Source organism: Macaca nemestrina, chromosome 2 (genome assembly GCF_043159975.1).
Source record: "Macaca nemestrina isolate mMacNem1 chromosome 2, mMacNem.hap1, whole genome shotgun sequence".
Lineage (NCBI taxonomy): Eukaryota > Metazoa > Chordata > Mammalia > Primates > Cercopithecidae > Macaca > Macaca nemestrina.
This window is the reverse complement of record NC_092126.1, coordinates 148,445,274-148,468,947: the sequence shown is the minus strand read 5'-3', so window position 1 is coordinate 148,468,947 and position 23,674 is coordinate 148,445,274. Positions and strand designations below refer to the sequence as shown.

The window sequence follows — 23,674 nt, the reverse complement described above, 5'->3', positions numbered from 1 at the left end:
ATAGGTGGGGCAATGCTGAGTGCCTGAGGGGCAGCAGCCCCAGAGAGGGGTCTTAGTACACAGAAAGGGCGTACCTCTATGGAATTCAATTCGGTTACATGGAGGGCAGCAAGACACCTGTGTCCTGCCACAACTCCTCCTACCATTCATTCATTCATTCAGTGAGCCTCACACTGCATGCCTCCTGAAGGGCCTGGCACCAGGCACACAAGGGTGAATATGACCTCAGCCCTCATGGAGTCACAGGACAGGGGAGACAAAGCTAACCACTGCAGGTGTGCAACTAAAAGGAGACCTCTAGGATGCTGTGCGACCATGTGACTGGAGAGCCGAGCCTGATCTGTAGGGACATCAGGGAAGGCTTCTCAGAGGTAATGACATGAGACAGCATAAGCAACAGAGAAAGGAAACATGTGTTTCTGGCAGAGAAAACAGCATGTGTGAACCTGGAGAGGGTCGCCATTTTTTTTTTGAGATGGAGTCTCGCTCTGTCACCCAGGCTGGAGTGTAGTGGCGCGATCTCTGCTCACTGCAAGCTCCACTTCCCAGGTTCACGCCATTCTCCTGCCTCAGCCTCCCGAATAGCTGGGACTACAGGTGCCCACCACCATACCCGGCTAATTTTTTGTATTTTTTAGTGGAGACGGGGTTTCACCATGTTAGCCAGGATGATCTCAATCTCCTGACCTCGTGATCCGCCTGCCTTGGCCTCCCAAAGTGCTGGGATTACAGGTGTGAGCCACCATGCCCGGCCATGGGATGCCTTCTTAAGGAGCTGAAGGGAGGCAGTGGGGCTGCAGGAAGATCAGCTGGTCACAACAACAGGCAAGACCAGACTGCATGGAGCTGGGTAGGCCATGTACAAGCTCTTACATTGTATTGTGAGGAAAATGGGAAGTCAGTGGTAGGTTTTAAGGCAGGGGTGACAATGATGGCCCTGCTCTATCATTTCAGTGGTTGCTATCTGAGCACTTCATTTCTAGTTACTCCTCAGTGAGGCCCCATACTCAGCTGTGAGATGCACTGAGACAGTGGTGGCCTGAGCTAGGCACTGCACGGGAGATGAGGGCAAGAAGGATTGCAGTTGCATCTGGGGCAGAGACTAGAGAACCAATGGGAGCTGGTGATGGATGTGGTGGAAGCAAATAACTCAAGTTTCAGGTGTCAGCATCTGGGTAAACGGTGGCCATGGCCAACTCTACTCTGGACAGCTTAAGTCTGAGGGGCCACCTGAAGGGACAATGTGTGAAAGGTGATGCAGGTATGGATCAGAGAGGCCTGGCTGTGGGCTCATGGCATGGACGATGGATAAGATCACCTGGGGAGATGGTGAAAAGGAACAGGGTACCAGCACCCCAGGGCTTTGCTGGCAGAAAGGGCAGAGCCCACACCCAGTGAAGGAAGAGGATGCTAGGAGCCCCAGTGAGATAAACAGGTTGAGCAACACCAAAGAGGTGGCCTCTTAGGAGGCACCTGCCTGACTGCTACACTCCAGCCCTGCTGCCTTCACGCCTGCAAGTTTATCAGTGTTCACTTCCCTGAGTTAGCCAGCTAGCAGCCTCTTCATAATTATCATTACAATCTGTCTGGTATTTCAGTTCAGGAGTCCCTTTCAAGCAGTGATCATATTTGAGCCTGGCACAACTCTGAAATAGGTACTGCCAACACCACTTTCAGGGGGAAGTGAGGTCATTTGTTCTAGGCCACAGAGCCTTGCAGGAAGGGCCAGGCAAGCTGGGACCTAGATCTAGGGCCTGCATCTACTAAGCAGAGTACCTCCTCACATGCACAGGACCCCTTCCTAAAGAGGTAAACATCCTTGGCGGGACCAGTGCCTGGAACTGTCACATCTCATTTGCTGAGTAGTTCATCAGATCCAGTTTGTACCTGCATAAGGAGAAAAAATGGTGCCGGAAGGGACCAGAAAGAGGGTGGTTTGGGGCAGAGTCTACTTGACCCCTGCATACAGCACATAAAGAAGGAAACCTGCCGGTTCTTTTATCTACTCAATCTGTCTAGACACAGCCTGGGACATGAGACCACAGCACAGGTAGCCCAAACCTGTTCCTTCTCCAGGCTTCCAGACCATAATAAACTGGCCTGCTTTCCTCTCCAGTGCTCCCTCTCTTGCAAACACCTGCACAGGGGAGACCTGACATCACCCTACTTCATACACTCAAACAGTTGCTGTGAGCATAAACGTTGTGATTAGGGGCTGGATATATACAGAGAAAACAAGATGGACTTTGCTGCTATCAGGACAACAAGAGTACTGACATTGGTGATGGGTTGCTTAACATAGCCAGGTCAGCCTTTCAAAGAGAGAGATCTCAAGGCTAGGTGGGAGCTGTCTAGACCTGGGGACAGGGGAAACTAGCAGGGAGGGAGAATGTTTTCTGTTGCTCACTGGCTCAGTCTTTCAAGTTCTAGGCTCTGTGCCTGCTTCTGTGCTGGGATACACAAACTGTGGGTCCCTGTCCTCCAGGATTTCAGGGAAGCAGATCTCTAAATCAGTGACTACAGCTCAGTGGAAAATTCCATGATGGATGTGCCCAGGGGGTTAATGGGAATATAGATGCAGGCATCCAACTCGCCAGGGATAAGGAAGAGGCAGATCAGGGAAGTCTTCCTGAAGCAGACACTTGAGCCAAAGCCTGAAGGGCAGTATGTCAGCCAGACAAGAGGAAGCTGAGAGGTGGCAGCCAGGCAGAGGCACAGGACATGGGAAAGGTCGCAGAAAAACAAAACTACTTGTTCTGTTTGAAGCAAGTGACAAGCAAAGCTACTGGCAGCCTTCACACTGTGTGGGCTAAGTAAGGGTAGAGAAATGTTTCCAGTAAGACTAGGGGCCCCTTCCATGGTGTGCAGTGACGGAGAAGAGCATGGTGGAAGTAATTTTAACGTTTCTATAATCAAATGAGGTCAGGCAGCTCTGTACTTCCTCTGGCTGAACACACGTTTAAAAGGAAAAATGTAAAAGTAACTAAAGCCCAGATCTGGAATAGCAGACTCTATGAGGTCCTCTGGAAACAGAACCCCCTGGTGGATGCAAATCTTTGAATGAGTCACGTTCAGAAAGCTTCGATTTTCTGGGACATGAGCAAATCAAGAGATAGTTGAACGGACACACAATTCCTCCGTTCTGAGAGGTCAGAGGGCCAAAGGCATCTGAGGGCACAAACCAGCCCATCAGGCAAACACATGAGGACCTTGTGGGGCAGACGTCAGGGGTCTTCTTGGTTCCCACTCCCTTATCCTGCCCTCAATGCTTGAGTCAGGTCCCTCACCTGATACTGGCTCCAGTCAATGTTCAGAGAGTGAGTCAGGAAGTCAGGGATGCTCAGTGGGGCATCAACGTAGTCCTGGGGACAGAAAGACTCCTGTGAGATGTGGGTTGGCCACCAGAGGAGGCTAAGGTGATGGGGAAGCTTGCAGTCCTGAGGCTGTGACTACCACAGGCAGCACTTGCCTTCCCTGGGCCAGATACCTGTGCTACCTGGGAGTGACAGCTTAAAAATCAATGTGACCAGATCATTACAGCTGAGTAGAGTTTTTCAGTCGGACATTCGATGTTTGTTGCTGAAACATGCAAGATCAATATGTGTTCAGCTTCCAGCAGGTTTTCCATGGCCTGCCCCTACAGGCTGGGGAAGGCAAAGAATGCTGCCCCCAGCTTTCACACAGAGTACAGAAAGAAGGGCTTTTCCTATCTTGTTTCTGAAAAATTCCCTTAAACAAAAGACAAATAAAGGGGAGAGGAAAGTATAATGATGAAAATTTAACATGTATATACAAGGAGAAGAGGGAGAGAAAGAAAGAAACAATCAGGGGAGAAAGGAAAGAGGGAGTTACTTTCCCCCAAAAGACTGCTTGCTGTTCTCCTTGGTCTTCCTTTACAAAGAGACATAAGACCCAATTTGACGTATGTTATTGCTCATACCTGCTTCCAGTTAAATATGAGCCCTTCTGCCATGTAATCCCGATCTTTATATTCCTTGAAAAATTCACAGCCTGGAAAAGAAGGGCAGAGTTATGACACCTCCCTTCCCAGCCCAAAGTCTTCTGAGATAGCTCTGGCCAGACCCAGGTCCCTGAGTGCTGTGGAGAGGGGGCCGCCAGCTCACACTTCTCCAAACTAGTGGCTCCAGTGAGGCCAAGGCTGACATGGGTGGGCAAAAGCCAGAGGCGAGCCTCTAGAGTCCCTCTGGTTTCCTGGCTGCATGCCTTTTCCACGAGGCACCGTGTGCTCTCAGCCTCTTTGTAACTTTCTCCATCTATGCTCACTGGTCACCAGTCACTTCCCCCACATTGCAAGTCCCTTTGTCCTACAGGTCTCTGTAGTGCCAATCCCAGTAAACAAACGCATGACTCACAACGTGAGCCACTGCAGCCTAGCTGCAGAGGATCACTCCTCCTCATCTCTAAAATGGGGGCAAATAATGCTAGCCTTGCAGGCCTTTAGTGAAGACTAAACATCCTAACATACTGGAAAGGCCCATGGACAGTGCCTAAAACCTGGTGTTCAAGAGACGCTGCCATGCCCAACAAAGCAAAGAGGTATTTTTCTATATTATTTGGTGGAAAAATCATAAGTAACTCCACCAGGACAAGCCCTCAGGAATAGAGAGAGAAACACTGGAGAGAATAGGGCTTTGGCAACATTCCCAGCTTAAAATCTCAGCTTTTTACTTAACACTGTAACGCTGAACAAGTTGTTTAATGTCTCAAAAGCCTTGATTTTCTCATTTGTAAAATGGCTGTTTAAGGATGACAGAATACATATAAAACACGTAGCACAGCACTGATCCAAGTGGCACTCAAATGGCAGCACACCATTGTCATCACACTGCCACTGCAACAAGAGCCCACAGTGCCAGCCCACAGCTTGAAGTCAACTACTTTGCTCTGCACTTGGGGTTGGCTGCCTTGGTCACAGAGAATGAGTTGTGCCCCCAGGCTGTGGCCTGCCCCTGCTGAGTCTGACCATAGCACAGTGAGCATCTGGTCCTCCAAGAGCTCCTGGTGGCTTCAAGAAATACCGTGGGAGAAGGCACTTGGCTAGCTTGCAGTTATTCTCAGCACCTCAATCAGGACCTCTACACAAACTTGAGAGGGCATGTAGCTTTGGCCACACCTCCAAGTCTGGGGAGGTCCCAGAGGCAAGAAAACAATCATCCAAATTCAGGGGAAGTAGCTGCAAGGATTCACATGGAATGTCGCAGCAATTCTTGGGCCAAGTTCCTGTCTGAGGCCACCTCAGGGAAGATAGGAAAGCTTCCCTGGAGACCCAGTCCATGTTTTCCAGAATTGTCTTTCATTCCATACACACCCTGCACTCTAATCCCCAGGCCTCAAGAAGTCTGGAAACAATCCTCAGTCATTACTTTAGCCTATTCTTGGGAGCCTCACTGGGAGAAAGAAGAATTACAGATCTCAGATAGAGGCCCTGAGTTATGAGCCCAGGTTTAGAAGAGACACCAATTATCTCTCAGAGCTCTTGTGAAGTGCTGTTTTCCCAACTCTAGCTGCTCAAATCAACACTGCAAGCCTTAGGCTGAGTTCAGACCCACCTATGATACAGAAGCAGTTTTTGTGAGAAACAGAATTAAAACAGACTCTACTCAGGGCAATGCCTGATGCTCATTACCTGAATAGGCTTCTGAACCACTGTCAGGCAAGAGGAGAGGGACCAAAAGCAGGATGAGAAGAGCCATTCACTCAAGGAGGAAACAGATTAGATTTGTGCTGCAGAATTTGGGCCCATCTATTTTGGTGTGCTGAAAGAAATGATCCCAGAATACTTCTCATTTCCAAGGGCCCAAGATAGAGTGACACAGCTAGAACTGAGACTACTGAGTACCTGTTTGAGCCTCAAAGTCATCATAGGGCTCAACTGAGATTCCTCAAACAGCATCAAAGTGCAGCTCATGACTTGGTTTGGATAATAGTAATTTTATTTTATTTTTCTTATTATAAAGTAAGAGAAATATGTTTTTTTTTAAAAAAAAAACACAAGAACACAAGTCTATCAAATAAAAAGTGATTCTTCTGTTCCCCTTATTTGGGTGTGTAATGGTGTCTCACCCCATCTCCAGCTTTTTTATTTTTATTGATCCTCATTACCCTCCCTAACTGTCAGATGCAGTACATACAAATTTTGGTCTCTTTTGATGTCTTTTTTATGTCTTTTTTGTTTTTGTTTTTATTTTTGTTTTGAGACGGAGTTTTGCTCTTGTTGCCCAGACTGGAGTGCAATGGCACAATCTCGGCTCACTGCAACCTCCACCTCCCGGGTTCAAGTGATTCTCCTGCCTCAGCCTCCCGAGTAGCTGGGATTACAGGCATGCACCAGCCTCCCGAGTAGCTGGGATTACAGGCATGCACCACCACGCTCGGCTAATTTTGTATTTTTAGTAGAGATGGGGTTTCTCCATGTTTGTCAGGCTGGTCTTGAACTCCCGACCTCAGGTGATCTGCCTGCCTTGGCCTCCCAAAGTGCTGGGATTATAGGCGTGAGCCACTGCGCCCAGCTTTTGGTGCCTTCTACAACAAAAAAAGTTTTGGGGAAAGCATTCAGGCATCTTAACATTTTGGCACACTTCCTTTTAAGCCTTTTTTTGTAAGCACGTTTTCCTTTACTTAGTTGAGAGTATACTATGTGATTCTGTATCCTGCTTATCTTAAGCTCTGTGACGTTTTCCGTATCAAAAAGTGTAAGCATTTTCTATTTTTTTCTTTTTCTTTTTTTCGGTAGAGACAGAGTGTTGCTGTTTCCCAGGCTGGTCTTGAACTCCTGGGCTCAAGCAATCTTACTGCCTAGGCCTCCCAAAGTGCTGAGATTAAAGGCGTGAGCCACTGTGCCCAGCCGATTTCCAATTCTTCTATGACTATACTATATTTCATTCTACTGATGGATGTTCCATCAATCAATCATTATTCTGATTAGTGAAAACATTTCTTGTTTTGCTATTACAAATAGACATCATGAAGAACGTCCTCAACACCAAGTGGCTGAATTACAGCCTAATGACCAATTATTAGAAACATACCTGGGTTAAAGGGTGATAACATTTTGGGAGTCTTGTAACAAGTTGCCAAACTATAGCAGAAAGGACACTGCGCTACTATTTTGGAGCAATGGTATTTATACTTCTAGCAAAACTATTTTTTCCAAACCAAGTCCTACTTGAAACCTAAATTTAAATGAAGTAATGCCTGGTTCCTCAGGCAGTGCAAATCTGCAGAGTTCAGTCTGTGGAACCCCCGAAGCATCTCCTGGGAGCTGGAAACTATGTCTGAAAACTAGCTATGGAGTTACCCAATGGTTCCAGTGTGGACCCCCTTAGGTAGGATACTCCCATCAGTGTGGGTCTGATACTGCCAAGCTCACTCCAGCAGCATTATCATCATCATCATCTGCATCAGCCCAAACTTGCTTTTAGGGAAGAGGAGGTTCCCTGAGGCTTTCCCAACTACTCATCATTGGGCCTTATTTACAGGACACCTGTTATGGAGTGGTCCGGCACTTCACTCTGAAATAAGCACCATTATCTTCATTTTCTCAAGGAGGAAACTGATGCTCAGAAGGGTTACAGGACTTGTTCAAGGAGACACAGTGCTAGGGCTGGGATTCCTGCCCAGTTCTATGTGGCACCAAACACTATGCTAGCAGAGAACGGGGAACAGACTCAGGAGAGGTTGCAGGAGGCAGGGGAAGTCCCCTGCAGAGGTGCCGGGTTACCAGGGGCTGGAGTTTGGATACCACCATCTTGCACATGATGAGGACACCCCTCCTACAAGGCACTAGATGAACCTGCCTGCCCTTGCTCATGGCTATGTGGCCCCAAGATTGAGGAGATAAGGTCCAACACAAGACTGAAGGCAGATGCTGGTGCTGAGAAACAGGAGAGAGGTTTTAAGGAGAAAGAGTATATTACTCCCTGTTGTCTGCTGACAACATCTTGCACTGATGTTAGAGCTCCTTGCCCTCCCTTGCTGAACAGGCAGGTATTGCCAGAAAGCTTGAATGCTACAAACTAGACTAACAGCTTTAATATCCACTGTAGAGAATATAGCCCTGGCCACAGGTTGCACACACTTTTATGTGCCAGGGACAAATGCAGCTTTGTGGATACCAATGTGCTTTGCAACATGGTGTGGCCACTGTCCAGTTACTGGGAACATAGCAATTATGTGTTCTTCTACCACCAGAATAGCCTTGCCTAGGGCAATTTCCATAAATAACTCAATCACTTCAAGACATGCACCCAAAGCGTGACATCCACTCAGGCTAGAGCAGCAAGTATAGTTGCTGACACAGAGTACTAATAATGTTATTTTACACTTAAATGGTATTTTCATGCACAGACCACTTTCATATAAATCAAAACTGAGCTAAATTGTTCCAAGTTCCTGAGAAAACTTGAGGCTTGGAGGGGTGAAGTACTTCACTAAGGCTGTGGCTAGGACCAGTGACAGTGCTCAATCCCTAGACCCCTTGAGTGGAAAGCCCCTTCCCTAGGACACTATCCTACGCTTAGCGTGGCCTGTGACTAGGAACTAAAATGTCCTACGCTGCCTGACGCAAACCCTCCAGGAAAGCTTCCAGTGTAACTAAGTAGAGAGGGCTTGCTCATGGCCCCCTAGGTCGCCAGTCCTAGGATGCCCGCCACTAGAAGAGAGGCCCCTACCTGGATACGGGATGGAGAGGAGAGTGAAGTCGGCATAGCGCTGGGCTTTGTCCACCTTCTCAGAGGAGGTTACACTACAAGACAAGGACACAGGTGTTACAGTGTCGCAACACACACACCATTCCCCAAATAAGGGTTATAATCACAAATGAAGATTCTGCTAAAAAAATATTCTTCAATGTTAATAATTCCCTTCAGCAGTGCCTACTTTGTACAATTAAGAACTATAACTTTGGCCGGGTGCGGTGGCTGGAGGTCAAGTTCCCAACATGGAGAAACCCTGTCAAGACCAGCCTGGACAACATGGTTAAACACTCTCTCTACCAAAAATATAAAAAATTAGCTGGGTGTGGTGGTGCGCTCCTGTAATCCCAGCTACTCTGGAAGCTGAAGCAGAAGAATTGCTTGAACCCAGGAGGCAGAGGTTACAGTGAGCCAAGATCGTGCCACTGAACTCCAGCCGGGGTGAGAGGGTGAGGCTCCATCTCAAAAAAAGAACTCTACCTTCTCTGACCCCAAAATGCACACAGTGTAGCCACTCTGACCCAGGAGTGAGATGAGAGCCAAATAATATGATCCTATGGGAAAGCTTTTTTCCTGCTCTCCTGTCTTCTCTAATAGTCACTGAGCCCACTTCTAAACAGGGTGAACAAACAGCATCTGAAAATAAACACTGGGGACTCTGACAGATAAAGGAAGGGAGGAATAAGGCAATATTCAGATCTCAGATAGGTGAGCTCTAATTTTAGCCTCAGTATGCCTTATTTTCTAAGATCACCTTTTAGGATCATTTAAAAACATTTAAAAATCATTTAAAAAACAAAATTTTGGAAAAAGCTCCTACAGTCTCATCACTAACCCAGGCTCTATTTTTTAGTTTTGACTTCTTATATTTGAATTTGGTTCATATGTGTTATTTTTATATGACAGCAGTCACTGAAGTAAAATTTGAATATATGCTGATTTTTTGGTTCAATTTTAAAAGAAATTCTAGGACCAGGCACAATGGCTCATACTTGTAATCCCAGCACTCTGGGAGGCTGAGGCAGGAGAATTGCTTAAAGGCCACATGTTTGAGACCCCCTTAGACAACAAAGACTCCATCTCTATGAAAAATAAATTTTAAAAATTAAGAGACTCTAATCTGCCACACATGGCATAGAACTTGGAGCCAGAAAAAAAAAAAAAAAAAAAAAAAAAGATTTGATAAGGAAGAGAAAGTGGCAGCAGAGCACTGGGTAGAGACTGATGGCTGCCACAGTCACTAACGTACAACCTGAGCAAGCTACTTCATCTCTCTGTGCTTCAGTATCTGTAGAAGGGGGACACTGATACCTGTTTTGTAGGGCTGTCTGAAGATACAGTGAGAGAATGTACAGAAAGCCCTTTGTAAGAAGGCCGCACGCAGTGACAGCTACATACTAATGCCAGCCCTACAAATCTGTACACACTGCCTCTGCTCATTTTGTGGCCCCTGTACTTACTTCATGCCAAACTTCACCTTCTTGTTCTCCACCATCAGGTCACAGATGTATTTGACTGACAGGTATCGAAGCAGCTTGATGTCATAGCCTCTGACCTTATCAAAAAGATGCGTGTCACCACTTCTGAAATGAAGAGTCAGAGGAAGAAGTTACATAGCATGTTCACTCAGAGGAGCCAGGGAGTGGGCACTCATTCAGGGAAGTATGGATGTCACTCTTCTCCAGAAGCTGGGGCGTGTGCTAGGTGGACGCATGGGTGCCAAACAGGACAACTGGTTTCAGAGAGGTTGCAGGAAAGGTGACTTTCTAAGAGATTACCCCCATCTCTGGGATGTATTTCAAAGAGGAGCAATTTGCAGGTGGAAATGGAAAAGGACTTTCTGGCATTGCTTGACATTAAGCCAGAGGACTCAAGATAATCTCAGGGTTCTAAAAAGCAGCAGGCTGGTGGCTGATAGAATCTTTCCATTTCCATTAGAATTGATCTCCTTCCGCCGCCTCCTTTTCCCCCATTTATGACCATTTTTAGCCACATGACTTGCTCATAATGTAACAGTCTGAAATTCTTGTAGAGATAAAGTTTTTAGAGCTATTTTATCAACCGACTATGAAATACTAGCAAGTAAATTCCCTCTACCTAGCAGGCCAATGAAGCAAAGAGAAAGATAAAAATTTTAATGCTCAGTGCTGCCTTTTGATCAGCCCTGCAGATATAGGCAGAAGTAGAAAGCATAAACAGGGGCCGGGCGCGGTGGCTCAAGCCTGTAATCCCAGCACTTTGGGAAGCCGAGACGGGCGGATCACGAGGTCAGGAGATCGAGACCATCCTGGCTAACACGGTGAAACCCCGTCTCTACTAAAAATACAAAAAACTTAGCCGGGCGAGGTGGCAGGCGCCTGTAGTCCCAGCTACTCGGGAGGCTGAGGCAGGAGAATGGCGTAAACCTGGGAGGCGGAGCTTGCAGTGAGCTGAGATCTGGCCACTGCACTCCAGCCTGGGTGACAGAGCGAGACTCCGTCTCAAAAAAAAAAAAAAAAAAAAAAAGAAAGCATAAACAGTCACCATTACTTTTTTATTTTTTTAATCCACACTGCTTTGTTGTCCCCAGTAGTTTCCTTGCCAAGAACAGTATATGCTGAAGATGGTGACCTGGCTGGGCAGAGGTCACCTGATCTAGGGAGAAAAGCCAAACATTCTTGAGCACAAGCCAGAGCCGCTGCTTTCAGAGCTAACAGGCAGAACCTGAGCATAGCAAGATGCCCTTTCATGAACTGAACTATGATTTGGGAAGCTGATCTTAACTAGGGTGCTTGTGTGCATTCCAGAGATGCTTGACACCAGTTAAAGACTTTCCATGTGGTACAGACCATGCAAAGGAGCTTTTCTAAAATAACCTGTAGCATTGTTTTCTAAAAACATTTGGAAAGGGGATAGGAAGAGTGTGAACCAGCCCATTTCCTCCTTTTATAGGGATTCAAACTCCTGTTCCATACCAACCATGCAGCTGTGACACATCTGGTCTCCAAATGTGCCTTCCAGGCTAGACCTCATGTCTCCTACTTATGGACTGTAGCCCTTGCCCTGTGCCTCAGTACCAGGTGTACTGGGTGAGATGTGGCACGTTGGTAGTCAGCATCACAGCTGCAAACTGGCAACTCTGTGGGGCTTTTAAACAAATATAGATGTCTGGGCCCTATCTCAGGCCTGCAGTACCAGGAACCCCAAGAGTGGGATGTTCTCTGTGAATCCAGATGTGCACTCAGTGGACTTCAACAGCCCTATTTCAGGGGCACAGACTTGGCAGACAGAAGGGAAAGAAGCCAATCCACTCACCTGAACCAGTGACAAATACACATGGACAATATGAACATGGCCATCTCTGGCCAGACACCCCGTCCCCAACACAAGCCCCTGACCACAGCAACTCAGCACTGACCGAAGAGCACAGTCCTCCTCCGTGACGTCCTCCACATCTGCCCAGGCATCATCTGCACCCCCTGCCAGAGAAACCTATCTGTCAGTACTGAGGCTGGTGACCCAGGGCTCCACACAGGGGCCTCCTCACCAGCCTCCTTCCCCGTAGTGCCAAGGGTGGGCTGGGCCAACATGGCTCTACCCTTAAGGAAACACTATGCCCCTATATGTCTGGTAGTCTTCACCTCTAAGGTGAACTCCTATTTGTCTCCTGGTCCCTGATCAAAGGCAGGCCCCTGATCTCCACCCAGCTCACTGAGACCCCCTACCTATTCTACTGTGGCCATGGGTGGCTATTCTTTCGTTTTGGAATGGAGTCTTACTCTGTCGCCCAGGCTGGAGTGCAGTTGCGTGATCTCGGCTCACTGCAAGTTCCGGCTCCCAGGTTCAAGTGATTCTCCTGCCTCAGCCTCCCGAGTAGCTGGGACTACAGGCGTGCACCATCACGCCCAGCTAATTTTTTGTATTTTTTTAGTTAGCCAGGATGGTCTTGAACTCCTGACCTTGTGATCTGCCCTCCTTGGCCTCCCAAAGTGTTGGGATTACAGGGGTGAGCCACGGCGCCCAGCCCAGGTAGCTATTCTCTATGACTGGGTTCTCATTCTACATCAGAGGATGCTGTTCAACATTCACCTGAGAAAAAATAGTTGTAGCCTGAGCGTCCATACAGCTCTCCCCATCCAGCCAGTGTGGCCGACCTGCAAATGTGCTGGGAGAGAAAGAGCATTTTCAGGGTCAGATGGTTTTCTGAAGCATGCACAGTTGAAGGAACACCTGGGACTCTTCTGATTCTTCCAGGCCAGCATAATGGGCCCAGCACTCCCCAAAGTTTTATCAGCATCAAGGCTGCCACAATCAGTCAGAAGATCCCTAGTACTTAATTCACAACCTCTACTGAGGGAGTCTCACTCCCAAACAAGAGGCGCCAGTGTTACCAACAGGATCGCATCAGATTGGGTGGTTGTTGCATATGTACCACGTGCTGGACATGGTACTGAAAAACCCGCCATCTTCTCACAACAAGCCCATGAGGGAGATGTGGCAGGTGGCATGTATTGTTGCTGTTACACAGATGAAGAAAAGAAAAACAGGCTAAAGGAGGTTAAGTGATATGTAAGGTCATATAACGAGAGGTAAGCTAGGATTTGATCCAAACCCACTGACCCCTAAAGCCTATGTGCTTACTGTGATTTGGAACTGTTCAGTGTAGAGGGGAACAACCTTTCTAGTGGGGCTGGGTGGGAAATGTTTTAGAGCTTTCTCTTCCTCATCACTGAAGGGATCACTGTAAGAGAATTCTAGAAACCAGGCAACTGGCACAAACTTCAATATCTAATTGTAAGGTTACTTGTTTAAATAAATAGTGTTTGCTGAAATGTGGTAGGGTGGGGGGAATGGGAGGAGATACCTGGTGATGGGAAGGCAAACCAGCCCAGAATTTAGCTAAAGGCTAGGAGAACATGGCCCCGTTACACTGCAATGGGGAAGTTGTGAGGTGACAGACAAGGAGTGAAGCTCACTGCTAAACGGGTCACACAATGTACAAATGGAAAGTGGATCCCTGGAAGATTGCCAAGTACCATCTGAAGGCTTCTTCTCTACCTATAACATAATGGGAAGGAAAGTTTTGCTGCTACAGCAAAGAGTTGTGCATGGGAACAACTAGGTCACTTTCTGGCTCTCCCTGAGGTAGCAGCAGCCTAGGGGTGGGGACAGCAATAGAAAAGCTACCTGGGACAGAGTGAGGGGCTTTACTGGTGCTGGGGCAAGAGCTGGTTTGTGGAGAGGTTATCCTGGAAACCCACTGAGGAAGCCTATCAAGGGCTGGCATTCCTGCTGGCCTAAGTAGGATGTACTCCAGTGGGGGCCACTTAAATTTCTGTGGGTCTAAAAGCAATTTGAAAATCTGATAAAAACTATCAACTATCTCCTGAAAAAAAAAAAATATATATATATACACATCATAATCTACTTACATTTCCAGGGATTTCTGGACTCTCTCAAGCCCACTGATGAACCCATCCCCAGACCCTGTTAAAAGCCCTTGCTTTAAGGAATCAGTCAAGTAGTGAGGAGCAAAGTGGATGCTTCTGCAGGAAAGGGCTGAGGACCTCTAAGACTCCAAAGAAAAGGGGTAAGTCTGATTTCCTCAAGACGTTGGCAGGGTGTGTGGCTGCCTGTTCCACTGGCATTTGTATAATGTCCACCCTCCCCACTTCATCTAAGCTGCTGGCAGCTGACCTCACTCTCCTTTGCATTATTTCTGTTAAATCTTTCAGCGAAGATAGCTGCCTTCTTTTTGGCTGTTGAGTAGAGACCCTTTTTCTGTTCCCAATTCTTCTTCCACATCCCTTCTATTGATCTTGTCTTTTTAGTAACTGAGGCAGCCAGACCTAGGCCAGCAAAACCCCAGAGTCAGATGGAGAAGAACAAGTTGGCCAAGTCCCCAAGTGGGGCACCGGCCTCTTCAGAAAGGCCCCTGGGGGAGGGTTGACTCCTCTTGATAGACACCTGCCTCATGATTGTGACTTATAACCCATCATCTCTGCCCTTTAAGCTGGCTCCTGACTGAAAACGCAAGATCTACCCTGAATGCTATCCATTTACCTAGTTAGGAATGGCCTCTAATTCTGTCTGTGGAAAAGTACTCTGGATGATTTGCTAATTTAGTAACCTCTGACCTCTGCTCCCCTTAAACAAAAAGAAAGATGAATTGTTCCAGTTTCAGTGGTCTAACAAAGCCAGACACAAGTGTTTGGGGAGAAAATGGTATGAGAACTTACCGCTCAATGCTTGAACTGAATTTTGAAAAATTATTTAAATATTTTACTTAACCCATCATATCCAAGACATGTCAACATGTAATCACTTTTAAAATGAATATTTTACATTTTTCTATTAAATCTTCAAAATTTGATGTGTATTTTACACTTAAAGCATATCTTAAGTAGGATGTGAAACTTTGGCCATTGGCCAGGTGTGGTGGCTCATGCCTGTAATCCCAGCACTTTGGCCAGAGTGGGCAGATCACTTGAAGCCAGGAGTCTGAGACCAGCCTGGCCAACATGGTGAAACTCAGTCTCTACTAAAAAGACAAAAATTAGCCAGGTGTGGAGGCATGTGCCTGTAATTCCAGCTACTTGGGAGGCTGAGGCACAAGAATCGCTAGAGCCTGGGAGGCAGATGGCATCACTCCAGCTTGGGCAACAGAGACTGTCTCAAAAAAAACAAACAAAAAAAAAAAACAAAAAAAACTTTGGGCATTTTAAGGGAAATGGGGGCCCATTTCGAAGTTCTTTTTTTTTTTTTTATTTTTTTAATTTATTTTATTTTATTTTTTTTTTTTTGAGACGGAGTCTCGCTCTGCCGCCCAGGCTGGAGTGCAGTGGCCGGATCTCAGCTCACTGCAAGCTCCGCCTCCCGGGTTCACGCCATTCTCCTGCCTCAGCCTCCCGAGTAGTTGGGACTACAGGCGCCCGCCACCGCGCCCGGCTAGTTTTTTGTATTTTTTAGTAGAGACGGGGTTTCACCGTGTTAGCCAGGATGGTCTCGATCTCCTGACCTCGTGATCCGCCCGTCTCGGCCTCCCAAAGTGCTGGGATTACAGGCTTGAGCCACCGCGCCGCGCCCGGCCTCAAAGTTCTTTTTAACCATGACAAACTTTTATACTGCTTCAAGCCTTAAAAATTAAATTGAAATGAAGTAAAATATAACCCTTAGTTTCTCAGTTGCACTAGCCACACCGAACTGCGTTTTGAAGGAAGCAGAACACAAGCATTTCTTTTTTCTTACACGTTAGATTCAGGGGTACACGTCCAAGTTTGTTACATGGATATATTGTGTAATGCTGGGGTTTAGGCTTCTATTTAACTCATCACCCAAATGGTGAACATAGTACCCAATAGGTATTCTTCAACCCTTGCCTCCTCCTCCTCCTGTCTCCCCTTTTTGGAGTCCCCGGTGTCTATTGTTTCCACCTTTACAACCATGCGTACCTGTTGTTTAGCTCCCACTTATGAATGAGAACATGCGGTATTTGATTTTCTGTTTCTGCTGGAAGTACTTAAGTTTTAAAAATATTTGTGGGTACATTTATTTATTTATGGGGTACATGAGATTTTTTTTTTGTTTTGAGACAGAGTCTGGCACTGTCACCCAGGCTGGAGTACAATGGCATGATCTTGGCTCACTGCAATTTCTGCCTCCCGGGTTTACGCCATTCTCCTGCCTCAGCCTCCGGAGTAGCTGGGACTACAGGCGCCCGCCACCACACCTGGCTAATTTTTTGTATTTTTATTAGAGATGGGGTTTCACTATGTTGGCCAGGTCTCGAACTCCTGACCTCATGATCTGCCTACCTCAGCCTCCCAAAGTGCTGGGATTACAGGCATGGGCCACCGCGCCCGGCTGATATTTTGATACAGGCATACCATACACAACAATCACATCAGTGTAAATGGGGTTCCATCACCTCAAGAATTTATCCTCTATGTTACACAGAATCCAATTATACTCTTATTTTATTTATTTATTTTTTTTGAGACGGAGCCTTGCTCTGTCCCCCAGGCTGGAGTGCAGTGGCGCGATCTCGGCTCACCGCAAGCTCCGCCTCCTGGGTTTACGCCATTCTCCTGACTCAGCCTCCTAAGTAGCTGGGACTACAGGCGCCCGCCACCTCGCCCAGCTAGTTTTTTGTATTTTTTAGTAGAGACAGGGTTTCACCGTGTTAGCCAGGATGGTCTCGATCTCCTGACCTTGTGATCCGCCCGCCTCGGCCTCCCAAAGTGCTGGGATTACAGGCTTGAGCCACCGCGCCCGGCCTATACTCTTATTTTTAAATGTACAATAAATTATTGTTGATTGTAGTCACCCTTTTGTGTTATCAAATACTAGATCTTATTCATTCTAATTATATTTTTGCACGCATTAACCATCCCCACTCCTCTCCCGTGTCCCTGCCAGTACCCTTTCCCAGTCTCTGGTAACCATAATTCTACTCTCTATCTTCATGAGTTCAATTGTGTTAATTTTTTTAGCTTTCAAGTAAGTGAGAACATGTGAAGTTTGTCTTTTTGTGCCTGGCTTATTTCACTTAACATAATGACCTTGGCCGGGCGCGGTGGCTCAAGCCTGTAATCCCAGCACTTTGGGAGGCCGAGACGGGCAGATCACGAGGTCAGGAGATCGAGACCATCCTGGCTAACACGGTGAAACCCCGTTTCTACTAAAAAATACAAAAAGCTGGCCGGGCGCCTGTAGTCCCAGCTACTCGGAAGGCTGAGGCAGGAGAATGGCGTAAACCTGGGAAGCGGAGCTTGCAGTGAGCTGAGATCCGGCCACTGCACTCTAGCCCGGGCGACAGAGCGAGACTCCGTCTCAAAAAAACAAAAAAAAACAAAAAACAAAAAAAAAACCATAATGACCTCTATCCATGCTGATACAAATGACAGGATCTCATTATTTTTCACAGCTGAATGGTACTCCATTGCGTACATGTACCATATTTTCTTTATCATCTGTTAGACATTTAGGTTGTAGAAGCAAGCATTTCTTAACACACCTCTCTTTCTTCCTCAACCTGGCAGAGGCTGGTGCCCCTAAAGTAGTGTTGGTAATAATAATGCTGCCACCATCATACTAGTTCCTAAGTGCCTGCTGTGAGCCACGTGTCTGACCTAACACAGGCCTCTCTGCTACAAGACTTCTCAGAGCCTTAACTATATCAACATACATTTAACAATCTACTTTATGAATCTAGTATGCAGTATTTCTAATTCTTATTTGACAGGGAATGCTTTTCACAAGCATATCCTTAAACTGCTGTTCTATAGAAACACTGGTAAACACTGGTTGGAGTATCTCCTGTGCAACTTCTCACGACGAGCACTGTGCTGTACAGGGTGGTACTTTTTAAAATGAAGCTGCAGGCCAGGAGTGGTGGCTCATGCCTATAGTTCTAGCACTTTGGGAGGCCAAGGCGGGCGGATTACCTGAGATCAGCAGTTCGAGAGCAGCCTGGCCAACATGGCGAAACCCCGTCTCTACTAAAAATATAAAAATTAGCTGGGTGTGGTGGCACGCTCCTGTAATTCCAGCTACTCGGGAGGCTGAGGCAGGAGAACTGCTTGAATCTGGGAGGTGGAGGTTGCAGTGAGCCAAGTTTGGGCCACTGCACTCCAGTCTGGCAACAGAGAGAGACTCCATCTCAAAAAAAAAAAAAAAAAAAAGCTCCAATAACTTTCGGGAACATGAAAATTTTCCAAAGTGGCAACAGCTTTAAGAAGATCAATTTCTAGTGCCTAACTTCCATACATACTTCTGAAAACTGATCTGCCAAAGAAAGCCTTTGGCAGAGTCTCCCTTCCTTCCTCCCCTTTCCCAATTTACAAAAAAGGCATACCAGGGACTGAGACAACAGTCAAGACTCTCCCCACTGCCCTGCCCTTGACCACTGAGGCACTCACATACCGGCTAAATGAACAGACTGAATTCTGCTCCCTTCCACTCTGAGGCTCTCTGCATGTCAGTCCACTCCTCCTGGACCAATTTTCCCCCAGTTGCTACTTGCATTCAGTATTTCCCTGCTCAAACATCACAATGGCTCTTTGAGCAAACACAGAGCCACCTCCCTGCTCAGCCTGCAGCCTTCCTCATTCAATTCCCTTCATCCTCTGCCCTGATGTGTACCCTGTATTTAGGGAGGTTACTTAGTCACTCTGAGCCTTTGTTTCATCTGCAATGAAATGGGCACATCCCTTACACCGAAAGATAAGTAAAATGAAACCATACTGGGGAGCCAAATTAACGAAAGTCCTTAGAATATAAGCTCCATGAGAATAAAGACTTTTGGCCGGGCGCGGTGGCTCAAGCCTGTAATCCCAGCACTTTGGGAGGCCGAGACGGGCGGATCACGAGGTCAGGAGATCGAGACCATCCTGGCTAACACGGTGAAACCCCGTCTCTACTAAAAAATACAAAAACTAGCCGGGCGCGGTGGCGGGAGCCTGTAGTCCCAACTACTCGGGAGGCTGAGGCAGGAGAATGGCGTGAACCCGGGAGGCGGAGCTTGCAGTGAGCTGAGATCCGGCCACTGCACTCCAGCCTGGGCGGCAGAGCGAGACTCCGTCTCAAAAAAAAAAAAAAGAGAATAAAGACTTTTGTCTGCTTTACATGATGTATTTTAAGGCCTGAAGCAGTGTCTGGCACACAACATACAATAAATACTTGGCGAATTATATATTACAAACAATATATATGAACTCATTTGATTTAATCTAATCCATAAACCTTTGAAATAGGTGATTATTATTCTCATTTTATAGGAGAGGAAAAGGAGGCTTTGCATAGGCAGGAAATAAGAGTCAGGATCTGAATCCAGGCAGTCTGGCTCTAGAACATGGGGTGGGGTACGCTGGTGTGACCATCCCTTCCCTACCTAGAACCATCCTTCAGTCAGAATTGGTCTGTTTCTCTGGACTGCTTCCCACAACACCAGGCACCCAGTAATCACCCAATGCTTGGCTACTAAATGTTGAGGGAAAAAAAGACCCTATACTTTGCATTAAGTCAGCTACTCCAAAAGAGAGTCTTGGAACATGAAGCTATGGTATGGGCCTTACCTTGCCCTTGAACAGGATTACTGGGCAGACAAACCGTCCTCTGCACCGGGCCATCTTGCTGCGGTGGATGAGGTCTTGCAACTTGCTCACCTGTACGGTACTCTCAAACCTAACACACAGGCAAGAGAAGCAGGTCAAGCTGACTTTGAAGTGGGAACTTTGTGTATATTTGTTTATTCACACAGACCCCTCCATACCAGATCTGTGTATATAATGCTTGCTTGAAATTAAATGTCATTCCGAAATTTTATATCATCTATTGTCTGTCCGTCCATCCATCCAATCATCTTTTTTTTGAGACTGTCTGTCTGTCTGTCTGTCTGTCTATCTATCTATCTATCTATCTATCTATCTATTTATTTTTTTGAGACAGAGTTTCACTGCTGTTGCCCAGGCTGGAGTGCAGTGGCACAACCTTGGCTCACCACGACCTCCACCTCCCGGGTTCAAGTGATTCTCCTGCCTCAGCCTCCCGAGTAGCTGTGACTACAGGTGTGAGCCACCACACCTGGGTAATTTTTTATTTTTGGTAGAGACAGGGTTTCACCATGTTGGCCAGGCTGGTCTCAAACTCCTGACCTCAGGTGATCCGCCCACTTCGGCCTCCCAAACTGCTGGGATTACAGGCATGAGATATATTAAGTTTTTCAGGAAAAGAAAAAAGTGCTAATTATAGGTATTAAAACTTAAATCACTCTGATTTCTGAACCTTTAAGATTACAAAAAAAAAAAAGGTGAGCTAAACTGAAGACATACACAAAATTCAAAAATATACACAGAAAACTGGATCTTATGTCTGGGTTTTCCAATTTTTAACTCCCAGGATAAGACCTGATGCCCTGGGGACCCTCTCTGGAAATCACAGGACTATTTTTTTGAGTATTTATCTATTTTTTACATAACTCTGAATATAGATTTTTGTGATCTTTTAGAGCAAGCAGTCCCCAAGCCCTGGGCCCCAGACCAGTACGAGTCCGTGCCCCATTAGGAACCAGGAGGTGAGCAGGGTGCAAGGGAGCATTACCGTCTGACTTCCACCTCCTGTCAGATCATCAGCGGTGGCATTACATTCTCATAGGAGCTCGAACCCTATTGTGAACTCCTCATGTGAGGGATTCAGGTTGCAGAGAATCTAATGCCTCACGATCTGAGGTGGAATAGTTTCATCTGAAATCATTTTCCCCCACCTGCTGTGAAAAAATTGTTTTCCACGAAACCAGTCCCTGGTGTCAAAAAGGTTGGGGAGTGCTGTTTTAGAGGGCAGAATGAGATAACGTTTCTTGGTCCACATGGCTCTAGGCCTCTGCTTTCAAAGTCCATATGGCCAACAGCACACAGAGCAAAGGAGGCATAAGAGAAGCCAGGTGTGACACAGGGATGTGTAGTAGTTAACGCACTGGGCTTGGTAAGTGAGCTTCTAGAACATGAGTCAGGTTTAGAAGTGAGCTCCAGCAAGTCACACCCATATCAAATCACACTTCCCTAAAATAAGGGTTCACTCTCACCTACCAACCTTTGGCAAAGCTCACATCAGCCAGTCAGAGCTTCTGGTAGCAAGAGAAATAAGAGGCAGGAAAGTTAGAGCAGGAAGCTTTCCCAGCTATGCAGAGTAACCCAGCAGAAGGAAGGAAAGACACTCACGTTCCTTCCTTAAAAGGGTTGAGCTTTCAGACCAACTCCTAGAGGGAATTTAATCCCTTTCACATCCTAATCCTTCTAGGAATCTGCATGTTATTACACAGCTTCTCTTGTACACACGCACCCAAATATTATCTCAGAAGGAATAAATCAGTGACTCCCACATACTTGCAGTACCTGTCTAAATGTATCTGGATGCTGTTAGGGTTAATAAAAACACAAAGTCTTTAAAATACTGCCGAATTCTTACTTAAAATATATCTAGGGGCCAGGCATGGTGGCTTACACCTGTAATCCTAGTGCTTTGGGAGGCCAAGTCGGGCAGATCACTTGAGGTCAGGGGTTCAAAACCAGCCTGGCCAACATGGTGAAACCCCACCTCTACTAAAAATACAAAAAAATTAGCCGGGTGTGGTGTCAGGCACCTGTAATCCCAGCTACATGGGAGGCTAAGGCAGGAGAATTGCTTGAATCCAGGAGGTGGAGGTTGCAGTGAGCCGAGATTGCACCACTATAATTCAGCCTGGGTGACAGAACGAGACTCCATCTCAAAAAAAAAAAAATATATATATACACACACACACATATATATAGGAGATATATATAGGATATATATATAGCAGATATATATAGAATAACAGGATATATATATAGAAGATATATATATAGGTGATTGTGGCTTGACAATATAACTACTATCAAATGGGGGTCTGAAAATGAAGTTAAAAAGCAGTCTTCAAATAAAAACCAGAATGAATAGTTTGATGATCTTGGAAAGAGAACAAAGGGGTATAAAAAGAGGACTGAGCTTCCCATGGTGTCTTTTCCTGTAAGACGTAATTTTTGTAATTAAATTTTTTTCTCTGTTCAGAGGAGGAGGAAGAATGGCAAACTTGAAGAGGCTGGGGTGCCTTTGCAAAGAAGTGCCCATAGGTGTGGTGGCTCACGCCTGTAATCCCAGCACTTTGGGAGGCCAAGGCAGGTGGATCATGAGGTCAGGAGTTCAAGACCAGCCTGGCCAACATGGTGAAACCCCATCTCTACTAAAGATACAAAAAATTAGCTGGGCATGGTGGCACATGCCTGTAATCCCAGCTACTCAGGAGGCTGAGGCAGGAGAATTTTTGCTTGAACCCAGGAGTCTGAGTTTGCAGTGAGCCAAGATCATGCCACTGTACTCCAGCCTAGGCGAAGGGCAAGACTCCGTCTGGGAAAAAAAAAAAAAAAAGAAAGAAAGCAAAGTGCCCATAGGGTGGCAACAACCCACCAGGCAGGCCTAGGCACACAAGCTGACAGAGAACCAGAGTGTGCTGCCTTCCCCTCACCCAGTTTCTCTATGAAATCAAAAGGCACCTCAGTACCAATTAATTGCCTAACTAGACTCCACGAGAACATAAAACCGAGCGCCTTTAGTACTGCCACAGTGGCCTTCCTCCCACTTACTTGGCCCATGGCCAATGTCACACATCTGGTCAGCACCATATGTTGCAACTGACTCTCACTCAGCTCATACCAGCCCTCTGAATCCTGCCTACATCTGATTTTCCCAGGTTGAGTTCTATCCTCAAAACCAAGCTGCATTTCTCAGGCTAAACTTCTGTTAAAAACAAACGCCGGGCGCGGTGGCTCAAGCCTGTAATCCCAGCACTTTGGGAGGCCGAGACGGGCGAATCACGAGGTCAGGAGATCGAGACCATCCTGGCTAACACAGTGAAATCCCGTCTCTACTAAAAAATACAAAAAACTAGCCAGGCGATGTGGTGGGCGCCTGTAGTCCCAGGTACTCGGGAGGCTGAGGCAGGAGAATGGCGTAAACCCGGGAGGCAGAGCTTGCAGTGAGCTGAGATCCGGCCACTGCACTCCAGCCTGGGCGACAGAGCAAGACTCTGTCTCAAAAAACAAACCAACAAACAAACAAAAAACCCCTGGTGGAGGACACATCAGCAGTTTCCTCTAGGGAGGTCTTTTAATGTAATAACCCAGCTTTTCTTGTTAGGCCGGCCAGTGGTTCCTTTACCGGTTCCCCTATATCAAGTGCCAATTCAGTTTCTGGTCAGGCAGAGTGGCTCATGCCTGTAATCCCAACACTTGGGGAGGCTCAGGCGGCAGATTGCCTGAGGTCAGGAGGTAAAGACCAGTCTGGTCAACATGGTGAAACTCCATCTACACTAAAACTACAAAAATTAGCCAGGCGTGGTGGCACGCACCTGTAATCCCAGCTACTCGGGAGGCTGAGGCAGGAAAACTGCTTGAACCCAGGAGGCAGAG

The 23,674-nt window shown here is 46.7% G+C and overlaps 1 protein-coding gene across 10 annotated transcripts in view; it reads right to left on the bottom strand.

The window, feature by feature from the left end:
• LOC105477663 (myotubularin related protein 14) overlaps nt 1-23,674 on the bottom strand; it is a 54,981-nt gene that overhangs the window by 21,668 nt on the left and 9,639 nt on the right. For 7 of the 10 annotated variants that reach the window (XR_984874.2, XR_011620217.1, XM_011734258.2 and 4 more), the window contains exons 3-9: nt 19,769-19,877; nt 12,783-12,858; nt 12,112-12,172; nt 10,175-10,297; nt 8,691-8,764; nt 3,941-4,011; nt 3,288-3,362 (exon numbers count right to left, since the gene is read on the bottom strand). Coding sequence is in view for 8 of the 10 variants with exons in the window: in XM_011734258.2 (XP_011732560.2) it covers nt 3,288-3,362; nt 3,941-4,011; nt 8,691-8,764; nt 10,175-10,297; nt 12,112-12,172; nt 12,783-12,858; nt 19,769-19,877 (589 nt within the window). In the remaining 2 variants the exon portion in view is untranslated. The remainder of the gene's footprint in view (nt 1-3,287; nt 3,363-3,940; nt 4,012-8,690; nt 8,765-10,174; nt 10,298-12,111; nt 12,173-12,782; nt 12,859-19,768; nt 19,878-23,674) is intronic. The other 3 variants (XM_071092134.1, XM_071092135.1, XM_071092136.1) reach the window with 1 other exon arrangement.